The 24,553-nt window shown below is 41.3% G+C and overlaps 1 protein-coding gene across 26 annotated transcripts in view; it reads right to left on the bottom strand.

The window, feature by feature from the left end:
• Positions 1-5,612: 5,612 nt before the first annotated feature.
• Positions 5,613-24,553, bottom strand: part of UIMC1 (ubiquitin interaction motif containing 1) — a 140,094-nt gene continuing 121,153 nt past the window's right edge. For 15 of the 26 annotated variants that reach the window (XM_085006571.1, XM_085006640.1, XM_085006621.1 and 12 more), the window contains 5 exons: positions 16,061-16,139; positions 13,293-13,464; positions 11,337-11,400; positions 6,792-6,834; positions 5,613-6,084 (listed from right to left, as the gene is read on the bottom strand). In XM_085006571.1, the coding sequence (XP_084862697.1) occupies positions 5,874-6,084; positions 6,792-6,834; positions 11,337-11,400; positions 13,293-13,464; positions 16,061-16,139 (569 nt within the window). In that variant the 3' untranslated portion in view covers positions 5,613-5,873. 26 annotated transcript variants of the gene reach the window in all.

Raw genomic sequence — 24,553 nt, 5'->3', positions numbered from 1 at the left:
GTGATATGCAACCTGGAAGAGGGCCTTCATCTGACCATGCTGGCAACCTGACCTCAGACGTCCAGCCTCTGGAACAGTGAGTCATATTCTTGTTTTTTTCTGTGGTTTAAAAGCCACTCAGTCTGGTTTTTTTTGGGAGGGGTGTGTTTCTTTTAGGCCCGCACCTGCGACATATGAAGTTCCCAGGCTCGGGGCCAAATCGGAGCTGCATCTGCAACCTACACCACAGCTCACAGCAACACCGGATCCTTAACCCACTGAGTGAGGCCAGGAATTGAACCTGCATCCTCATGCATACTAGTCAGGATGGTTAACTGCTGAGCCACAATGGGAACTCCTGTGTTATTATTATTTTTGTCTTTTGTCTTTTTAGGGCCACACCCGCGGCATATGGAGGTTCCCAGGCTAGGGGTCTAATTGGAGCTGTTGCTGCCAGCCTACACTAGAGCCACAGCAACACCAGATCTGAGCCACATCTGCAACCTACACCACAGCTCACAGCAACACTGGATTCTTAACCCACAGAGTGAGGACAGGGATGGAACCCCCAACCTCATGGTTCCTAGTCGGATTTGTTTCTGCTGCACCAAGACGGGAACTCCGTGTTATTTTTTTTTTTATAGCAGTCCAAACAGACTAAGATACCCGCCATGATAGGAGACTAGACATACTGTACCAATTTTCATTTCAAGGAAATTGGTGAGCATATACTTTAAAACTTTCATCAGCAACAAGCCTAATATTAATCACAAACAATACTTGGCCTGCTCATGACACCAGGATGGAGATCAAGGAAGATGGCTATTTTATCAGTTTTGGCATGGCTGGCCCTGGAAACATGCCAGAAGTCAGCCCTGCTGCCCAGTTCACTGGGTACCAATCAAGCATATTGGCTCTGATTAGCAGGGTAACTGGGAATGGGGGTGGGGAGGACAGAGTGGCCACCATCTACAACAGAGCATCCTTCTTAGCCTGGGGCTCCAGTCTCTCAACTTTGTTTAGTTAGGAGAGAATATGGAACTGAATGTGAAAGGCCTAGCTGCGATTCATGCTGACAGTCAGTTTGGAGTCTCCTGAGCCAGGGTGAAGATACGCCTCTGACAAGCAATGCCAGGGCTCTTTGTCTGTGTTTCTGCAAGTTCAATGTCTATTTCCTCAGCGACCTAGGCAGAGTGTCAGAGGTCTGTGCCAGGGCCTACTGAGGGAGAACGCAGCCTGGGTTTGAGGTCTATGAACAGCTATGACAGCACAGACTGCAGCAGAGGAATCAGCAGTTCTCTTCAAACACTAGATGGCCACTGATCAACAAGGGGAAGGACAAGTCCTGACAAGGGTTCTTCATAGACCCTCAGTGCCAATCTCAACCTGTCCAGGAGGAATTAAGGGAAGGGAGAGGAGATCAGCTCAGGAAATGTGGGCTGTAGCTTTTGAAACCAAGAGGAAATAAGTAAACTCTTCCTGCCTTCCTGGTACACATGACTTCAGCAGCTTTTCCACAGAGTTAATTACGTTCTTCCATCTTCCCACTGGTATTACCATCCACTTACTACCTGCCCTCCCCTCATCCTAATTCCTATGTTCTAAATCAACTTAGGGCCAAAGCTGCTCTGCCTCACAAGTGAGAAGAATGAGCCCACCCAAGCATAAAATTTCCAGTGAATTTTGTGACTCGAGTGGAAGGTAGGAGGTAGTATAGTATAGTAGAGAATTAGCTCTGGTGTCAGACAGACCTGGGTTCAAATCCCATTCCATTTACCATCTATATGACCTAGATGAATTTCTTCATTTCTCTGAGCCTCGGTTTTCCATGTACAAAACATAAGAGACTAATGCCTTAGGTTGGGTTCTCCCAGAAGCAGACCTAATTTGAGTACAAACAGTTTAACTAGGAAGCAGGGCTAGGATTATGTTGAGCATGTGAGATGCCTAGCTACCAAATGGAGAGAATCGTTCTTTGCTGCACACAAGTGCCAACCCTGCCTTATAATGAATCCAATAGTAAGAGCCCCTCACCCTAGTTCCAGCCCAGATCCAAGAAACACTGATAGGGGAGTTGAAACTGAGATAGAAAGGAAAGGAAGCCAACAGAGCATACATAAGTAAGTTGCCACTGGGAGCTATTGGGGCTCAATCCCATAGGACTCTGGGAGACAGGGAGAATGCAAGCACCTGAGGTGAGGATACCAGGGAATTTATCCAACTTCTACCTTTCACTGGCTGAGGGCTGCCTCAGAGCCCTCCACTCCCTGGCACTCCCAGCATGTAACACACGTTAGTCTAGAGAAGTACTAAGGCACAGGTACTAAGTTGCAAGGTTCTTGCAATAGGACCCTGTGGGTATGTAATAGAATGGTGAGGGCCCAGGGGAAATGGGCAAGGCACACCCTCTGTTAGAGGTCTACTGATGAAATAACATATCTACGATACCTAACACACAAGTCACCTTCTCTTTTCCAATTTATCACAACAGCTTGTGAAGTTTATAGAGCTTCCTAGCTCTCCGTGGGTTTGCAACGCCAGCAAAATAGCTACTTTATAGAAGAAGCAAAGCAAAACCACCAAATGAACAAACCCCAGGGGCCCTAGGTGAGGTCTAAACACCAAGCTTGCTGTGGAAGGCTGGTGGCTGATGGGACTAATGTAGTTGAACTACTTCCTCTCACATCTGCACTTCACCCCTCTCTGTCTTTCCCACCTCTCAATGAAGCATTGCTTATGATCCACAAAACTAGCATCACACTGAATAACAACTGTTGCCACCATTCATGCACTTTCCATGAGATAGATATTGTACTTTTAAACACATTATCATACTCCTTACAGCCCTGGAAGTTTCCTTCCACTTCATAAACAAGGAAACTAGGTCTCAGAGAAGTTAACTTGTATCAAAAGGAAGGGTTCAGGAATCCTCTTGTGGTGCAACTGGATTAAGGATCCAGCTTTGTCAATGCAGCAGCTTGAGTTGCTGCTGTGGTGCTGGTTCAGTTCCTGGCCTGGGAACTTCTTCATGCCATGGGTGCAACCAAAAAAAAAAAAAAAAAAAAAAAAAAAAAGAAGTAAGGATTTAGATTCAGAATTACGTCATATTCTTTCCACTGCCGCCTCTTGAATGTCTCACTAAAGTCCCTCCCACAGGACCACTGGCATTGGGAAAGTAAGACAAATGAGAAGCCTTCACCAAAGATGGAGGTTGGAGAGCCTGGGGAGATGACTGTTCCCCGTGACTCCACAATAACAAATAAGCCTATCACTCCTGGGCCTACTGATCCACACCTTCCTTCAATACTTTGCCACTGACCCATGTTCTAGTAAGACTGCACAATTTTAAGTTAAATAATTCACTTTAAAGAATCAGTCCTCTCCTTTTTTTTTTTTTTTTTTTTTTGTCTTTTTGCTATTTCTTTGGGCCGCTCCCGCGGCAAACGGAGATTCCCAGGCTAGGGGTCGAATTGGAGCTGTAGCCCCCGGCCTATGCCAGAGCCACAGCAACACGGGATCTGAGCCGCGTCTGCAACCTACACCACAACTCACGGCAACGCCGGATCGTTGACCCACTGAGCAAGGGCAGGGACAGAACCTGCAACCTCATGGTTCCTAGTCGCATTTGTTAACCACTGTGCCATGACGGGAACTCCCTTTTCCCTTTTCTTATCTTCAGGCAGAGAGATAAAACACACTATTTCCTGTTTATAGAACTTTACCTCCAATAAATTGCCATTTAATGAGGGAGAAGACTAGTGAGAGCTAAGTTGATGGGACATAACTGATAAACTACTTTTCATTAGAGGAAAACAGGGAAATAATCAATACTAGAGTCAAAATACAGCACTCTTTAGGACTGAAGAGATGCAGCACTGTCGTCTCACTGCCAGGACAAATAATGGTTTTATTTGTTACTCTAAGCTTTTGTTTCTTCATCTGAAAATTGGGGAGGATAATACCTACCTCATAAGGTTGCTGTGAGGATTAAATGAAGGTACCCACATTGCCTGAACCATAGCAATGGCTCAAAAAATAAGAGCAATTATTTCCATGATGCTGGCCACAGTGTCAGTGCCATCCAACACCAAGACATGGAAGGAAAAAAGAGTGAGCCTGTCATCCTGTCTTCTTCTAACTCAATGAGCTGTTAAAAAACAAAAAACAGTGCAAAGGCAACTAGGCAGGAAATAGTGCATTAAAGGCCTGTGCTGTGCTTTACATCCTGTCTCTGACCTCTTCAGTCTAACACACACCTCGTGTTTGTTTTAAAATAAAGGAAAAGAAAACTTTGAACTTGGTAAGTCAGAAGTCAGGCGAGTGGTGACCTGTTTATCCTGTCCCAGGATCCTTTCCTGGTTAGCAGCCACCTCATACCATATTCCAATCAGTGTGGGCCAAAGCTAGCTTCTCATCATCCTTGTCTGGTCATCTCTTTCAGGTAGTTCCTTCTGCCATTCAACATCCTTTCCTCTTTGGAGTCTGCCTGTGAACTGAGGACAGACCACATCTCTGCTCTTCACTGGAAACTCCTGAGCCATGTGGTCTAGAATGTGCACTCCTCTACCAATGTGCTGAAATAGAAGCTATTTCCTACTGTTGCTTTGACCTCTGATGACAAGAGAACCAACCATAGTTTTAGCAGACAAATATATAAGGCATCCTCACTGGTTCATTTAGGAAGAAAAATAATTGCATAGGAACTAGGGAGTTCCTGTCGTGGCACATCGGTAATGAAACCAACTAGTATCCATGAGGACGAGGGTTCAATCCCTGGCCTCACTTAGTGCGTTAAAAACCCAGCATTGCCATGAGCTGCGGTATATAGGTCACAGACACAGCTTGGAACCTGTGTTGCTGTGGTTGTGGTGTAGGGCAGCAGCTATAGCTCCAATTTGACCCCTAGCCTGGGAATTTCCATATGCTATGGGTGCGGCTCTAAAAAGACAAAAGAAAAAATGTGTAGGAACTAATAACTGAGAGTTTCACTTACAAATTTCAGGCAAGAATGGCAGGACACATCCCTCAAAGAAGGTCCCAAGCTCTGGCTGAGAATGCTTTGTTTTTTTTTGTTTTTTTGTTTTTTTTTAGGGACACAATCACAGCATATGGAGGTTCCCAGGCTAGGGGTTGAATCAGAGCTGTAGCCACTGGCCTATGCCACAGCCACAGCAAGGCCAGATCTTGTGTCTTCGACCTACACCACAGTTCAGGGCAATGCCGGATTCCTGGCCCACTGAGCTAGATCAGGGATCAAACCTGCCTCCTCATGGATACTACTCAGGGTTGTTTTGCCGAGCCATGACGGGAACTCCTGGCTGAGAATTCTTAACTGGATGAGACAGCAAGATGAAGTGACAGGTCACTAAATGATAAGGATGGCAGAACAGAAGCAGAATTCAATGCCTGACATCTTTCAGAATTACATCAGAGAAGGTCCAGGGTGTAGCTACAGAGTGTTCAGAATTGTGCACTATACATTCGGTAAATACAGGCATTATGTCAAAGACCAGTAATGAAATTCATTCAGAAATATGTAATTCATGAGTCTGAGAACTAGCCTCATAATTAAAATATCCTTCCCCCAAAACCCCAGAAAAAAAAAGGAAAATCTCAATCTTATTGAAATCAGATTTCATAGAAACATAGATAAATATATTTAAATTTTCTTTTAACCATAAGTGAATTCAAACAGACTGTTATAAAACAGAATACTATACACAGTTGTCTGTATAGCTCATAGAAAACATAAAAACCAGAAAGCTAAGTGGGTGCTGGTGGTAAAAACTGTAGGACCAAAACTTGCTTAACAATGAACTGGAGGCCACTAAGGCTTAATGAACATGGCCCACTCCTACTGCTAATGGTTTTGTTAGCCTTTGGACCCTAGAAATTCAGGATTTCCTCCTTCTTCCTCTGCCTGCTTTGGTCCGTGTCCGGCTACCTGGCCGGGCAGTAAGCTGCTTTTTAAAGTCCACTAAGCAATCTGCAGCTTCTGAAACAGAAACAAAAGACTTGATGGGAGACTCATTTAAGTCAAGATGTGCAAGGGAACTCTGCATCTCTCTGCTGCAGCCTGCCTCTTCTACCCCTGCTGAAGGCACCCTAGAGAGGAGAAAAAAAAGTCAGAATTAAGCATGAAGTATGCATCATGCATTCTACCAGGGTTTTGTTTTGTTTTTTCTTTTTTTGGCCGCTCCATTGCATATGGAGTTCCCTCGCCAGGTACCAGTTCCAAGCAACAGTTGTGACCTACACTGCAGCTGCAGCAATGCTGAAGCCTTAACACACTGTGCCAAGCAGGGAATCAAAACTGTGTCTCAGTGCTGCAGAGACTCCACTGATCCTGTTGTGCCACATGGGAAACTCCAGGGGTTTTTACATATACTATTAGTTCACATAATCTTTGGAATAATCCAACCAGATAAATACTATCATTCCCCTTTCACAGATGAGGACACTGGGTAAATCATATACCCAAAGCAACACAGTAAGAAAATGAGAATTCACACCCAAATTCCCAAGCTGCTTAAATTTTAAGTTAGAAGACCAGGGTTGGGTGGGGAGAGAAAGGCAGGGAAGAGAGTAAGACAGCTTTTCCTCTTCTTGTTTTAACATCATGAGTGAACTGAAGTAGCTTTCCAATTCTTAGCCCAGATATATGGGGGCATCACAAAATTAGGGAGAGGTCACACAGTTCCACAGGTTTCTACTTCAACAATTTGAGTATCACACTACACTTTAACATAAGACAGGGCCTGTATTTTTTTTGAACTGGTGACAGCCACACTTCAACGCACACCGCAATTCACCTGAAGGCTCCTGTTTCTGAAAACTTGGTCTTTATCTCTGCATCTGTGATAAGAGAGAAAAAGTAGTAATGTTAGTAGTGCTGTAATCATAACACTTCCCAATGGTCATGTGCTTCCTGTGTTGTGGGCACTACTCTTCATCAGGCTTATCGAGGTAGTTCAGTTCCCCAATCTTCAGAACAACAGAATGTAAGCACTGACATCCAACAGGCTCAGTTGCAGAAGAACTGAGGTGAACATTTTTGAATGAATAACCGCTGAATAAATCTAGTTCAAATCTAGACCTGAGAAACAAGGAGTTGCCAAAGGAAATCTGCTACCTGCTGAGATTCACAACCTGCTGATCTAGGGGCAGCAGGCCATGGGGCTCAGAGAGGCTGCTTTTATAGAGTCATCAGAAAGCAGAAAAGATTTGTTTGGCAGGAATTAACTATTAGAACTAGATGGTAGGAGTTCCCGTCATGGTTTAGCAGTAACAAACCTGACCAGCATCCATGAGGATGCAGGTTTGATCCCTGGCCCCACTCAGTGGGTTAAGGAACCAGTGTTGCCCCAAGCTGCGGCATAGGTTGCAGATGTAGCTTGGATCTGATATGGCTGTGGCTGGCAGCTGCAGCTCGGATTCAACCCCTAGCCTGGGAACTATGCTGTGAGGACAGCCCTAAAAAGAAAAAGAAAAAAAAAAGGGGGGGGGGAGACCAACCGAATCCAACAACATACCAAAAAAATTATACACCATGACCAGGTTGGGTTCATCCCAGGTTCACAAGGATGGTTCAACATACGCAAATCAATCAGCATCATACACCACATTAACAAAAAAAAGGTCAAAAATCATATGATCATCTCAATAGATGCAGAAAAAGCATTTGACAAAGTCCAACATCCATTCATGATCAAGACCCTCGCCAAAGTGGGTACAGAGGGAACATTCCTGAATATAATCAAAGCCATTTATGATAAACCCACAGCAAATATAATACTCAATGGGGAAAAATGGAAAGCCTTCTCACTCAAATCTGGAACAAGACAGGGATGCCCACTCTCACCACTGCTCTTCAACATAGTTTTGGAAGTCCTAGCCACAGCAATTAGACAAACAAAAGAAATAAAAGGCATCCATATAGGAAGAGAAGAGATCAAACTGTCACTGTATGCAGATGACATGATACTATACATAGAAAACCTTAAGGACTCAACCTCAAACCTACTTGAACTGATTAATAAATTCAGCAAAGTAGCAGGATATAAGATTAACATTCAGAAGTCAGTTGCATTTCTGTATACCAGCAATGAAACATTAGAAAAGGAATACAAAAATACGATACCTTTTAAAACTGTACCTCATAAAATCAAATACCTCGGAATACACCTGACCAAAGAGGTAAAGGACCTATATGCCGAGAACTATAAAACATTAATCAAAGAAATCAAAGAAGATGTAAAGAAATGGAAAGATATTCCATGTTCCTGGATTGGAAAAATCAATATTGTGAAAATGGCCATACTACCCAAAGCAATCTACAGATTCAATGTAATCCCTATCAAATTACCCATGACATTTTTCACAGAACTAGAACAAACAATCCAAACATTTATATGGGACAACAAAAGACCCAGAATCGCCAAAGCAATCCTGAGAAACAAAAACCAAGCAGGGGGCATAACTCTCCCAGACTTCAAGAAATACTACAAAGCCACAGTCATCAAAACAGTGTGGTACTGGTATCAAAACAGACAGACAGACCAATGGAACAGAACAGAGAATCCGGAAATAAACCCTGACACCTATGGTCAATTAATCTTTGACAAGGAAGGCAAGAACATAAAATGGGAAAAGGAGAGTCTATTCAGCAAGCATTGCTGGGAAACCTGGACAGCTGCATGCAAAGCAATGAAACTAGAACACACCCTCACACCATGCACAAAAATAAACTCCAAATGGCTGAAAGACTTAAATATACGACAGGACACCATCAAACTCCTAGAAGAAAACATAGGCAAAACACTCTCTGACATCAACATCATGAATATTTTCTCAGGGCAGTCTCTCAAAGCAATAGAAATTAGAGCAAAAATAAACCCATGGGACCTCATCAAACTGAAAAGCTTTTGCACAGCAAAGGAAACCAAAAAGAAAACAAAAAGACAACTTACAGAATGGGAGAAAACAGTTTCAAATGATGCAACGGACAAGGGCTTAATCTCTAGAATATATAAGCAACTTATACAACCCAACAGCAAAAAAACCAATCAATCAATGGAAAAATGGGCAAAAGACCTGAATAGACATTTCTCCAAAGAAGATATACAGATGGCCAACAAACACATGAAAAAATGCTCAACATCGCTGATTATAAGAGAAATGCAAATCAAAACTACCATGAGATACCACCTCACACCAGTCAGAATGGCCATCATTAATAAATCCACAAATAACAAGTGCTGGAGGGGCTGTGGAGAAAAGGGAACCCTCCTGCACTGCTGGTGGGAATGTAAACTGGTACAGCCACTATGGAGAACAGTTTGGAGATTCCTTAGAAATCTATACATAGAACTTCCATATGACCCCGCAATCCCACTCTTGGGCATCTATCCGGACAAAACTCTACTTAAAAGAGACATGTGCACCCGCATGTTCATTGCAGCACTATTCACAATAGCCAGGACGTGGAAACAACCCAAATGTCCATCCACAGATGACTGGATTCGGAAGATGTGGTATATATACATAATGGAATACTACTCAGCCATAAAAAAGAATGACATAATGCCATTTGCAGCAACATGGATGGAACTAGAGAATCTCATACTGAGTGAAATGAGCCAGAAAGACAAAGACAAATACCATATGATATCACTTATAACTGGAATCTAATATCCAGCACAAATGAACATCTCCTCAAAAAAGAAAATCATGGACTTGGAGAAGAGACTTGTGGCTGCCTGATGGGAGGGGGAGGGAGTGGGAGGGATCGGGAGCTTGGGCTTATCAGACACAACCTAGAATAGATTTACAAGGAGATCCTGCTGAATAGCATTGAGAACTTTGTCTAGATACTCATGTTGCAACAGAAGAAAGGGTGGGGGAAAAAGTGTAATTGTAATGTATACATGTAAGGATAACCTGACCCCCTTGCTGTACAGTGGGAAAATAAAAAAAATTATAAAAAAAAAAAAAAAAGAACTAGATGGTAAGTAAATCTCACCATACCTAAGCAAAAGTTCCTCTTCTGTCTATACTGAATAAATTTTAAAAATAGAAACTATTGGAGTTCCCGTCGTGGCGCAGTGGTTGATGAATCCAACTAGGAACCATGAGGTTTCGGGTTTGGTCCCTGGCCCTGCTCAGTGGGTTAAAGGATCCGGCGTTGCTGTGAGCTGTGGTGTGGGTCGCAGACAGATCCTGCGTTGCTGTGGCTCTGGCGTAGGCCGGTGGTTACAGCTCCGATTGGACCCCTAGCCTGGGAACCTCCATATGTCGTGAGAGCGGCCCTAGAAAAGGCAAAAAGACCAAAAAAAAAAAAAAAAAAAAAGAAACTATTAACAATAACAGCAGTAATAATAACAGCTAACATTTACTAAGAACCTACTTATGTCAGGGAATATGTATGGAACTTTACTAGATATAACTCTTGTAATTTATGTAGTTGATATTACTAACTCTATGCAATGCTCTTATCCACTCCACTCCTCCTTAAATATTAGGCACAGAAAGAGAGTTACTTCTTACAATCCCTCAGGAGCTTAGGTTGAGGCACGAAGCTAAAAGTAACAGGAATGATGCACAAAACATAAGAAAACAGTAACGTCTGTGTTTTTTTTTTTTTTAAGGGCCGCGCCTGTGCCATATGGAAGTTCCCAGGCTATGAGTTTAATTGCAGCAAGTGCTGGATCATTTACCCACTAAACAAGGCCAGGGTTCAAACCAGCATCCTCATGGATACTAGCTGGGTTGCTAACCCACTGAGCCACAATGAGAACTCCAGTAATGCCTGGATTTTAATGCCTATTCCTTTAGAAGGTACTTGGGGTTTGTGCATTCACCTGTGATTTGGAAATGTTTTATCCCCAGTTCAACAGGTAGTCGAAAGTTCAAGCTTTATAAAGCCTGAAACAAAACACATAAACAAGACAGGGTATTTAGGAGTTCCCACTATGGTGCAGTGAGATCAGCAGCATCTCTGAAGTGCCAGGACACAGGTTCAATATTCAGCCTGGCACATTGGTTAAATGATCCAGCATTGCCACAGGTCACAACTGCTGACTCGGATCTGACCCCTGGCCTGGGAAGAACTCTATATGCCACTGGGCAGCCAAAAAAGAAAGAAAAAATTAATTAATTTAAAAAAATTTAAAAAGACAGGGAGAGATCTCTTCCTTAGCAAGAGATGACCTAGACCAAGTCTCAAAGGTTGGGTAATTGGGTCAAATGTACACCCACATAACTTCAGCAAAAAGATAGAGGAGTTGGTAGTTGGTAGCAGCTATTTTTATTGGAAGGCCTTAGGCAGAAGCCCAGAAAACTGATACTGAGGTCCTCACCTGTGGTCTTATATTCAGACTGTTCCAAGAGACTGATGAGTCGGCCTTCACTCCGGTCTTTTTCCTATAAGAGAAAAACAGATGAGAACAGATGAAAGGGTTACATAGAGAGTCTAAAATACAACTTCCTTAGCCCAGATCACAACTGTCTCCAAGAGAAAAGAGGTGTGAGGGCACAGTTGTAGCAAAGTCTTTGGCTTTCTAATAAATGAGTGTATACAGTAAAAAAGCAAATGATGAACAGAATATATTTTTATGCCAGGGATAGCCAAGAATGGATACCTGAGTCAAGGCAAATTATTCCACCAAGATGGTATCAGACAACAGTAGCCTTTGACCTACAATGGATTTGGACAGATTTTAAATAGAAAATTACAGTTTCAAGGTAGCTTCTATAGGCATCGATGCTAGAGAATAAACTGGCTCTATGGTGGTATAAGCACATTCTTATAAATCCCAACTCCAAATTACCATTTCAAAACCACTCCATTTATACAGAGGTCCCTTTGACAGATAATGGCTTCTCCACCTTAGTGTTCGGTGACTGCTGTGTCAGTAAACCTAGAATATAAAGGTTCTGCTTTATCTTTGATCTCTAAGTCAAGACTTGCTCTTCCTGATCTCTAACAAAGCCCAGAAAGCACATCCATCCTCCTAGCGACCAGGACTACACTCCACAGCTTCCTAAGGCTAAGCACAGGAGGTATTTAACAGAGTTGATCATGTATGTTCCTGGCAATAGCGGTATGACTGGATATCCTTTCTGGAAAGTAATTTGGCAGTATGTTTCAAGAAATTTTAAAATGTTTACATCTATTGCCCTAAGAGCTCCACTTCAGGAAATCTACCTTAATAATCAGTGGTACAAAAACTGACTAATGTTTTAAACACAGCCTTGTAACAGAGAGAAACTGGTAAGAATCTGAATGTCCAATAATATGCAATTGGTTAATTGACTGATAGAAACATAAACATATGTTTTGTTTTGTCTTTTTGCCTTTTTCTTGAGCCGCTCCCATGGCACATGGAGGTTCCCAGGCTAGGGGCCTAATCAGAGCTGTAACCACCGGCCTACACCAGAGCCACTGCAACACAGGATCTGAGCCGCATCTGCGACCCACACCACAGCTCATGGCAATGCTGATCCTTAACGCACAGAGCAAGACCAGGGACTGAACCCGCAACCTCATGGTTCCTAGTCGGATTCGTTAACCACTGTGCCACGATGGGAACTCCAAGGTTTTTTTTTTTGTTTTTTTTTGTTTGTTTGTTTGTTTTTGTCTTTTTGTCTTTTTTGTTGTTGTTGTTGCTGCTGTTGTTGCTATTTCTTGGGCCGCTCCCGCGGCATATGGAAGTTCCCAGGCTAGGGGTTGAATCGGAGCTGTAGCCACCGGCCTATGCCAGAGCCACAGCAACGCGGGATCCAAGCCGCGTCTGCAACCTACACCACAGCTCACGGCAACGCCGGATCGTTAACCCACTGAGCAAGGGCAGGGACCAAACCCGCAACCTCATGGTTCCTAGTCGGATTCGTTAACCACTGCGCCACGACGGGAACTCCCAAGTTATTTTTAAAAAGTTTAAAAATATACCCAGGAAGGCATTTATGCTACAATGTTAAGTGTATAAACACACATACAAACACACACATATATGTACATATATAGTATGGTGCAAAGACTGAAAAAAACAGGCCAAAATACTAAAAGATGTCATCTTTGAGTAGCTAAATTATGGGTGATGACTTCCCTTGGTCCTTTGTACTTTTTTTGAACTTACCATATTTTCTACGAGTATATACTACTTTTTAATTAAAAGAAAAAATAATTTTTTAAAAAAAGCACAAATTTTCTTCAAGATACACAGAAGAAAAAGGAGGAGGAAGGAAGAGAAGATAAAAGTCTAGAACTGTGGGGGGCTAACCAGGTAACCTTCCCTAAAATACTCCACACATACCTTCAGGTTCTTCAGCTGCTGTGGACGCTTCCCATCCACAGCCAAGCATAGTCTCCCACTCTCTTCAGGCCCATCTCCTTGGTCAACTCTGGCAAGCTGGAGACAGGACTCTACATGACACTGGTACTCTCTGAATGGGACGAGGGATTTACAGAGATAACACTTCTCATTCCTAGCCAATCAGAGGAAAGGGAGAAAAAGCACTTTTAAGATTTACTTTTGCCTCTGTGCTCCTAGATATGTCTCAAATTGTGTTTTTACATCTTAAAGTTATTCTGTGGAGGAGACATGTCAACCAAAGAAGATCTGCTCAGCAGGATCACCAATAAAACTAACCCAATGCCAATCAAAAGGACTGAGTGATTAGTAGGTTTTCCCTAGCTGTTTCTCTGTACCCTGCTGTTGTAGCAATGGGATGATAATGAAATCAGCCCTTCTAACTATCTCAAACAATGCTAATTCCTCTTCAGACATAAAATATTCTGTCAAACTCTTCTCAAATTATGTGTAATTGTTTTTCAAGGGAAGTTAAAATTTAGACAGAAAAGGGAACATGAAAAACATTAAATCAAAGTGACATTTTTACCAGGGTGGATGAACTTGTCTGATTAGTAAATCAAGTCAGTCTATATGCTGACTTCCTTAATACTATAACCTGCAATACTGACTAGGAAATTACCAAAAATCATGTGGTTCTGCCAGAGGCTTTTGCATAACTTCACATACGTAGTTATTTTTATCTTTTTACAACAGTAGAGTCTGTAGAAAAAAAGGAAATTGTGTCCTTGAGGTAAGGTTTATTGGGCATCAGTAAAAATGGAATTGCTGGAAACAATGGAAGAAAACGAACATTTGTGAAGTATTTTCTCTGTGGTGAGATCTGGTACAAGGCCCTTCAAACACAATTTCTCAATTAACTCCTTGGCCCTATTAGGAAGGTACTTTGCTCCCCAAGGTCCTATAGCTAAATAATTATCAGAAGTCAGGTATGCCTGACTCCTAAGATCATCTTAGTTTTAAGAAGCTACAGAAAACTTTTCAAACTTGCTATTTTAGACTACTTTTTCTGGGTAGTGCTATTCAGTTACCACAGCAAGAAAGATTTAGATTGCCTCTAAGGAAAATTTTCTCTAGAGGCCTTTAGAAATAGGAGAAATAAGTCACTCAAGTAATTAATCATTAGAGAGAATACAAGTAAAACGCTGCCTTATGAGAAAAGCTAAACCAGTGTACCTTTCAAGGTTTATCAATTAATATAAAAAGCATGTATTAAACCCTTACTACACAAGAGACAGCAGCACTGTAAAAGAAATTTAAGTTTTTGAGTCAGGTAGACTTTGCCAGTTCTGGCCACATGATCTTAACCAGTTAGAATTTCTCTTCAGTTTCCATATTTTTTTTTTCTTTTTCTTTTTATAGCCACTCCTAGGGCATATGGAAGTTCCCAGACTAGGGGCTGAATCAAAACTGCAGCTGCAGGTCTAGGCCACAGCCACAGCAACATCAGATCCAAGCCACATCTGTGACCTATGCCAAAGCTTGTGACAATGCTAGATCCTTAACCCACTGAGCAAGGCCAAGGAGTGAACTCAATTTCTCATGGATATTAGTGGGGTTCTTAACTCACTGAGCCACTGATATCAATAGTGGAACTCCTATATCAATTTTTTAAAAAGAAAGAATAACCACCTTAACAAACTATTATGATCGTTACAAAGTAAACAAAGCACCCAGCACGTCTTATATGACTGATATCAGGTGCTCAATAAAGAGGTATTATGGTTATTGCTATCACACACACACTTAATGCTGGAGATATAAATATGAATGAAAGAAAAAAAAACGGAGTTCCCATTGTGGCAGTGGAAACAAATCTGACTAGGAACCATGAGGTTGCGGGTTTGACCCTGGCCTCACTCAGTGGGTTAAGGATCTGGCGTTGCCGTGAGCTGTGGTGTAGGTTGCACATTTGGCTCAGATCTGGCGCTGCTGTGGCATAGACCGGTAACTGTAGCTCCAATTTAAACATCCTAGCCTGGGAACCTCCATATGCTGTGGATATGGCCCTAAAAAGCAGGTACCTGCCTTCAAATAACTCACAGTCTAGTCAGGAAGACAGAAATGTCAAAAATGAAAGAAAAAAAATGACTACAATAGAGTGATGAATATAGTCCTAGAAGAATGTCTGCATAACAGTAGGATTCCAAAAGAAGCAAGTGGATCGGCTCTGCTCAACTGGATTAGAAAAGGAAGCATGAAATTTAGGGTCTAAGATAAAATCCTTACATGATTAAGATCTAATGATTAACTGTTCCAATGTATTGTTGGTGATATTTTTACTTTCAAGAGGCAGCACTTATACGTGATCCCTCTGCCTTTCCTCGGAATGTGCTTCTTAGTCAAGATGAAACCGACAACCCAAGGAAATCTTCAATATTGCCCAACTTCTTGCAACTCAACTTCTCTACACATTGCAACATAATTCACTGCTTCCCCAAAGCACCAATATGCAATTTCAAAGAAAACAGAAAGCTAAGAGTAATGTGGAAATGGAGTGGGTGGCAGGATCTTCTCAGGGTAACAAAAAGGGATACAGAGGCCACCTACGCTGACATAAACTGGGAATACGAAAAAGAAATTCAGGCCTTAAAGAAACAAAGTAATTGCCAGGCCAAAGAAACCCAGGGTAAGAGATAAACTGGTTTCTTATTTGGTCTAAGCAATGGTATGTTGAGCTAGAGCTCCGTAAACACAGCATACCTACTTACTTGTCAATGTCTAGGGAAGTCTGGGCAGCTATCCCATTGTCACTCTTGTTCTTGGCCTCTTTTTGTCTCCGAGTCAACACTTTCAACAAAAAAAGAAAAATTAAACAAAGAAAAACTGTTAGGTGGCAGCAGACTCTGAATATAAAAGTCAAAATGTATAGGAAAAAGAAAAATTTAAAATCCTATTCCACTGGAAGAAGTGCACTGTCTGGGAAAAACCTCTGCCCTTCTAGAATAGAGAATATTACTTGTATAATATGGACTGAAACTGGCAACCACAATATATTCCCATATTTGCCAGTGAGCTCTATTTTCCCCCTATTTGCCATGAGATCTAAAGATTCAGTCCACACCAAGAAAGGTTTTTATGGAGTTCCTGCTGTGGTTCAGCGGTAACAACCCGACTGGTATCCATGAGGAGGTGGGTTCAATACCTAGCCTCGCTCAGTGGGTTAAAGGATCCAGCATTGCCGTGAGCTGTGCTGTAGGTCGAAGACAGGACTCAGATTCTGAGCAGCTGTGGCTGTGGCTGTGGCACAGGCTGGCGGCTTTTTGACCCCTAGCCTGGGAACTTCCATATGCCCAGAATGCAGCCCTAAAAAGACAAAAAAAAAAAAAAAGAAAAAAGGAAAAAAAAAAAAAAAAAAAGGTTTTTGTGTACTACCCCAACTTGCAGCACTCGGGGGAAGGATTTATACTTTCCCAACAAAAATTCTGTCTGGTGTGACACATGCTCCAATAAGGTGCATTATGAAATGCAACAGTGATAGCTGTATCTGGGTCCCATATTTGCTTCTATCTTCAACTTTAGAAAACTCAGGAATGTGTTCCATTTAACAAGGGAGGAAACCAAAGCTCAGAACAGTTAATACAACCAGTCTTTTCCACTACTACAACCACCTTCTAATTCTAGTGGGTATAGCCCAAGTGGCATACAAATACTTTTCTCACATCAGAAGATGTCTGTTTATAAAATCATGTTCTCTTAAAGGATGATGGAAGTTCATTAACCGTTTTCCAGTTTTCATTCATTGCAGTTAGCGACAACAACAAAAAACCCTGTGACCGTCTCACTTCAAATCTTGCCTTCATTCCTCTTTGACACTTGAAATCCCCATGACAGAGAATTTAGGATAGTTATCAATTCATAAAATAATTTGGGTTGTGAAGCATTTATCTAGGCCAAGGGTCAGCAAAATTTTTCTGTAAAGGAACAGACAGTAAATATTTTAGGCTTGGCAGGCTATACAGTCTGTCGTTAACTACTCAACTCCACATTGTAGTAGCAGGAGGGGAGCCATACACAACATTATGAATAACTGGGTGTGGTACATTCCAATAAAACTTTATTTACAGTAACAGATGTCTGGCTAAGTTTGGTCCCTGGTTGGCCATACTTTGCCTATTCTTCTAGCCCAAACTTCTATTCATAAAAATGCTTCTGTAGGCATCCCTGACAAGTGATTATACAGTTTTAACTTGACTATATCCAGTCACTGAGAATTCACTTCCTCCTAGAGAAATCAATTCTACTGTTACACAACAAAATGGTTCGATCTGCGTTTACTGGGAACAGTATGAATAAGTTTACCCTCTTTTCCACAAGTCAGGTCTTTGAACACTTAAGCGGCACTATAATCTTGGTTTTACTCAGTTGTCTGACCCACTAAAATGTAGCCTACTTCAGAACAGTTACTATATCTAGTCATTAAGCCAACTTCTAATAAGACATGGATTGTAGAAGCATTTGAGGGCCTAGGGTAGCTCTGATCCTTTCAATAATCCTCCAGAGGCTGGTATTATTATTCTGCCCTATTTTATTTTATTTTATCTTATTTTATTTTTTGTCTTTTTGCCTTTTCTAGGGCTGCTTCTGCAACACATGGAGGTTCCCAGGCTAGGGGTCTAATAGGAGCTGTAGCACCAGCCTACGCCAGAGCCACAGCAACACAGGATCCGAGCCACAACTACACCACAGCTTATGACAACGCCGATTCTTAACTCACTAAACAAGGTCAGGGACCGAACCCGCAACCTCATGGTTCCTAGTCGGATTCGTTAACCACTGCACCACGATGCGAACTCCGATTCTGTCCTATTTTAAAGGAATGAAAACAAACTCAAAGAAACTGACTTTGCCAAGCTATCACAATTGGTAAAAAGAACCCTGGACAGAATCTAGATCTGACTCCTATACCCATTTTTTACCTTCCTAGTTATTCTCATCTACATATACCCCAGTTATTCAGTTTCTTTATATGTATGGTGCCACCAAACAAATCCAATATTCCAACAAGCAGCCTGACCAGTAAAGAGAACACAAGAACCACAAGCTACCCCATCTGGACTCATATTCCACTAATTCAGCAAAGGCTGTTTGCTTTGACAATCCTGGTATACTAATGGCTTAAATTGAGCTTACAGGCAATTAATTAATATCTATCCCCTACCCTCCCAAGTCATCTTCAAAAATATTATAAAGACATGTTTCCTAATTCTATACTTGGATAACTAAGTTGATGGGTGTCTTCCTCCTTTAATAGGACTTCATATTTATCCCTATTCTTTTTAGCTGAACATTCTAGTCTGTTGAGATCATCTGCAGTCTTGATTCTGTCATCTGATGTTATTAGCTCTCTCTTCCAGCTTTAAGTCATCTGCATATGTGACAAGGATGCTTTCTACAATGTCTTCATCCAAATCACTGGGGAAAAATGATTGTAAATGATACAGCCAAGGACACAGGAAACTGTGGCATGTTACCAGAGAACCATGTCTTTTTCCCAATTTCAGTCCAAATTTCCTTTAAGTACTTAATCAAGCAAATATTTACTGAGACTCTTCAATGTGTGAATAATTTGGGGAGATACAGGAAATTATAAGGCATGGTCCTTGCTCTTGAGGAACTTATAATTTTCTAAGGGAGATAGCATATACACTCCGTAACTATAATACAAAGTGTAAAGAGGTATGTATAATAAAACATGATCATACACAGAAGCAACTATTAATAGTGTTTTGTCTTTGGGGAGGATGGCAGGGACACCTGGAGACTGGAGTAGGAGGAAAGCATATTTTTCACTACATAGTTTTCTGTACTGCTGAATTAAAAATCAAAAGGGCTAAGAAAAAAACCCAGAGCTTTTGTTTACCTAAAGAAAACAAAAACAGTAATTAGAAAGGATACATGCACCCCTATGTTCACTGCAGCATAATTTACAATAGCCAACAGATGAACATCAACAGATATCTATCTACACCTACAGACATAGAACAACAGGTGGTTGCCAGAGAGAAGGGAGTGGGGAAGGAGAGAAACTGATGAGGGAGATAAAGCAGTAAAAACTTCCAGTTACAAAATAAATGAGTCACGGGTATGAAAAAAAAAAGTCAAAGGGAGAAAAAGAGACCAGGTAATAGCGAGGTCTTAGGTGCAAGACAGAGTAGATGATCTATTTCTAAAGTTCCTTCCAACCCAGAGATTGTACTGCAGGAGAATAAAGTACTGCAGGAGAAAAACACCCTGGACATGACGGTATAACCACCTTCAAAATCCACCTCCTATTCTATCAGCCAGCCCACATTTCTCTATCTTATGTACAAGGACTTCATGAAAGATTTTATCAAGTGCCATGCTGAAATCAATTCTCAAAAGGTTGGTATCTCAGATTACAGAAACCTTTAAGAGTTGTGTTTTACCCTCTCTTTCTCTTTGTATTTGTCCCCTATATCTTGACTACCAAGTATTTTTCCAAAAGAAATACTTGGAAACCACTCCACAGACAGGGCTGAAAAAGGAATTAATTGCTTCTAGCACTTTATATATATTTCTACTGCACTTGGCACATTTCTGTTGTTTATACGTCAGTCTCTTTTCTGTATCATGTAACTTTCTCAATTCACAAATTCTGGGTTTAGTTTTGTTTTGATCTCTTCACCATCCCCAGCAGTGCAGATTGCTGAGGATCTAGCATAGATTTAGAAGCTAATAAATATTTGCCAAATTAAATCACAGAAACGGGTCCAAGGGAAAAAAAAAAGGAGGGCTCTTGTTTATGAGAACCATCTCTGTACCATGGACTTAATAAACACAATTTCTAAACCTTACAGGGAGTTCCCGTCATGGTGCAGTGGTTAACGAATCCGACTAGGAACCATGAGGTTGCGGGTTCGGTTCCTGCCCTTGCTCAGTGGGTTAACGATCCAGTGTTGCCGTGAGCTGTGGTGTAGGTTGCAGACGCAGCTCGGATCCTGTGTTGCTGTGGCTCTGGCGTAGGCCAGAGGCTACAGCTCCGATTCGACCCCTAGCATGGGAACCTCCATATGCCGTGGGAGTGGCCCAAGAAATAGCAAAAAGACAAAAAAAACAAAAACAAAAAAACCTTACAATGATGCTGCAAGGTACATCACTATCTATATTTTATAGACGATAAAATATGAAATAAACTGATGAAGATCACAAAGCTACAACAACAACAAAGAAACATGGCACCAAGAATACAGTGAGCCTGACTTTAAAGACATATATGAAAAAATAACATAAAATTTAAAAAGAGGGCAAAGAATAGGAAAAGAGAAAGTGCTAAGTGGGCAGGTAAAAAAGAGACTTGGAAGATGACTGAGAATTATATGCTAATTCTACTATTAAATGTTATAATCAGAGCAGACTGGACTGGGCCTTGCAGCTACATTTTTCCTTTGAAAACTACTGCCCCTACAAAAGAGCAGAAAGGTCTAAGTTGCTCTAAAGAAGCCTCCTTTTCTGATTTATGAATGTTAAGAGAGCCATTTCAACTAGCTGCAAGCAGAGAATTCAGTACAAAACTTAAATACAAAAACTTAGCTGCTAGTGACAACAGTCAAAGATTTCAAAAAGGGAACAAGGGAGTCTGAGAACAACTACTAGGGTAAGGTAAGCAAAACAAAAAGAAGGGATACCACTGAGAGTTGAGTGAGCCATCTATATGGTCATTAACTCAGGCCTTCATATAATATTAGATGGAAAATGCCCTAAGGAACTGCTTAGAGCTTGGCTTGGCATTGTTAAGATAAAAAGGAAGCAGTGGCACAAAGCAGAATAATGTGCACCAACTTGAGAGTTGGACAAAATGGTCTCTAAATTGGGACTCCACTAGCTGTGTTGCCTTAGGCAAGTTACTTAAGCTCTCTGAGTATCAGATGACTTACCCACAAAATGAGATATAGCATCAATCCTCATGGGTTTTGGTTAAGGATCACATCAGATAATCCAAATAAGGTATAGAAGTGATCAGCTCACAGAAGGCACTCAGAAAGCACTGTTTATTACTATACAATCTCATTATTAGTTTTCCTTATTTCTTAGCCTTATCCAAAGATTTAAGCCTACCCTTAGAACCAACACCTACCAACCTGACCATAATGTGGGTTAGGTCTTAGTCTTAAATTCCCATACTAATTTGTATAAACAGAATGGACAAGTAAATACCAAAGCGTTATAAAGCAATTACCAATACTACATAAACTTCAGCACATTCTTCCCCCAAAACCCAAAGCAATCAAAATTAAAACATATGGTCTTCAACTGTAAACAGTGAAGACAATGAATGGCTCCGTGAGTTAAGTGAAAGTTGTATATACAAAGAGAGATTTGGCAGAATGACAATTATTAGTCTCAGTCTGTCTCCATTAACCTCAAAACCACCTCAACAGGAAATAATGGGAGGCCATAGAGTGGTTTATGTTCCTTCTAAGACCACCCATCCTCTAGCCTAGAACTTCCTGGGTGGGATTTAAGAAGAAAAAGGAAAGGCTTCCTCCACTAGCACATAACCTGCCTCAATGCTGCCAGCCTTCCCTAAGAGACAATGGACAAACAAAAAGGCTAAATAGAACTAAACATTATTTGCCATTCTGAGACATGGCTACCTAAACATAAATCTTAATTATAATTAAATATAATTAAAATGCAGCGCTTTTTGTTTTTTTTTGCTTTTTAGGGCCACACCCACAGCATATGGAGGTTCCCAGGCTAGGGGTCCAATTGGAGCCACAGCCACAGCAACACCAGATCCAAGCCACATGTGTGACCTACACCACAGCTCCTAGCAACGCCAGATCCTTAACCCACAGAGCGAGGCCAGGGATTGAACCCACAACCTCATGGTTCCTAGTCAGATTCGTTTCCACTGCGCCACAATGGGAACTCCAAGCACTTTTTTTTTTTTTTAATGATTTTTATTTTTTCCATTATACTTGGTAAATGCAGCACTTCTTACATTTCAAGTGCTCAGCAGCCTCATGTGTCTAGCCATTATCATCTTTGATCCTGTGGGTACAGAACATTTTTGTCATTGCAGACAGTTCCGCTGGCTAGCACTGCTCCTTGAAGAGATATCTAGGACTAATCCTACCTTGCCTTAAATCTGCTTACCTTGGACACCCCAAGAAATTCAGGCTACCCCTGGCATCTCTCGTCACCTAGATTCTCATCCTCTCATGACTCTATAAATCAATCATCTGGGGGCACTTTTCTAGTATGACTCAGTCTCCCATTCCTGTCTCAAAATGACTCTGCCCTCTGGAATCTGAGTCAGTGATCAAAAAAAATTCTTGACATTCTTTCTCTACCTCCTCTGTGAAAATTCTTTTTCATCTTCTTGCTCTAATTGAAAGATGGCTGTACTATGAATGTACTGCTTCTCTGTGTACCTTCTCAAGTATTGACCTTTTCTTCTTCCTTACAACACAGTACAACTGAACTGGAGGTGGGGTAAATATCTTCTTACTCCTTACTGTCACTTCCAGAGTACTGGAAAAATCTAGTTTGAAGCACAAACCATTCTGCTACCCCTGCTACCTCACCTTGAAGGAGTCATCTACTATCCTCCTGGTCACGCACCCCACCCTCTTTCCTGGCCAGTCACTGAAAATTTTTAACATGCCCTTTTTTTTTTTTTTGCTTGTTTTTTTTAAGATTTATTGATGTACAGTTGATTTACAAGGTTGTGACCATTTCTGCTGTATAATAAAGTGATTCACTTACATATACACACCTATGCGCTTTCAGATTCTTCTCCCACATAGATTACCACAGAATATTGGGTAGAGTTCCCTGTGCTGTACAGCATATCCCACTGGCCAACCATTCAACATACCTGAGTATACACATGCCAATCCCAAACCCCCAGTCCATTCCTCCCTCCCATCTGTCCCCTTTGGTAACCTTAAGTTTTTCAAAGTGTAAGAGTCTATTTCTGTTCTGCAAATAAGTTCATTTCTATCTTTTTTTAAGATTCCACATATAAGTGATATCATATGATGTTTGTCTTTCACTGTCTGACTTCACTTAGTATGATAATCTCTAGGTTCATCCATGTTGCTGCAAATGCCCTTATTTCATTCTTTTTTATGGCTGAGTAATATTCCACCATACTTGTGTATATCTTCTTTATCCACTCCTCCATCGATGAACATTTAGGTGGCTTACATGTCTTGGTTATTATAAATAGTGCTGCAGTGAACACTGGGATGCATGTACCTTTCTGAGTCATGGTTTTCTCCAGACAGATGCCCAGGAGTGGGATTGCTGGATCACATGGTACTTCTATTTTCAGTTTTTTAAGGAACCTCCATACTGTTTTCCACAGCAGGTGCACCAGTTTACATTCCCACCAACAGTGTAAGATGGTTCCCTTTTCTCCATACCCTCTCCGGCGTTTATTGTTTGCAGACTTTTTGATGATGGCCATTCAGGCTGGTATGAGGTGACATCTCAAAGTCATTCTGATTTACATTTCTCTTAATAACTAGTGATGTTGAGCATCTTTTCATGTGTTTTTTGGCCACCTGTATGTCTTCTTTGGAGAAATGCCTATTTAAATCTACTGCCCATTTTTTTTATTTTATTTTTTTTGTCTTTTTAGCGCTGCACCTGCGGCATATGGAGGTTCCCAGGCTAGGGGTCTAATCGGAGCTGAAGCCACGGTCCTACACCAGAGCCACAGCAATGCCAGATCTGAGCCACATCTTCAACCTACACCACAGCTCATGGCAATGCCAGATCTATAACCCACTGAGCAAGGCTAGGGATCGAACCTGCAACCTCATGGTTCCTAGTTGGATTTGTTTCCGTTGTGCCAGGGTGGGAACTTCTGGATTGTTTTTTTTGAAATTGAGCTGCAGTAGCTGTTTGCTTATTTTGGAGATTAATCCCTTTTCAGGTGCTTCATTTGCAAAGAATTTCTCATGTTATATTTAAGACCATGAACCTCAGTGGCCCTTCCGTATTGCTCAGCAACTCCAGTATATTTCCACAGTCAGTTTTGTTGAGATAAAGTTAACATATAATTCACTAAATTAAAGTATAATTTGTGGTTCTTAGTGTATTCTTGGTATACTGCACAATTCACAGGGTTATGCAAGTATCACCACTATCAATTTTATAACATTTTCAATAACTAGAAACTAGTTCCCATTAGCAGGCATTCTCCTTTCCCCCCGAAACTCCTAGCC

The sequence above is a fragment of the Sus scrofa genome, chromosome 2 (assembly GCF_054392235.1).
Source record: "Sus scrofa isolate SSC_HxYL_T2T_F1_AM1 chromosome 2, Sscrofa_HxYL_maternal_Yorkshire_Landrace_v2.0, whole genome shotgun sequence".
Lineage (NCBI taxonomy): Eukaryota > Metazoa > Chordata > Mammalia > Artiodactyla > Suidae > Sus > Sus scrofa.
This window is presented reverse-complemented; position numbering and strand designations above follow the sequence as displayed.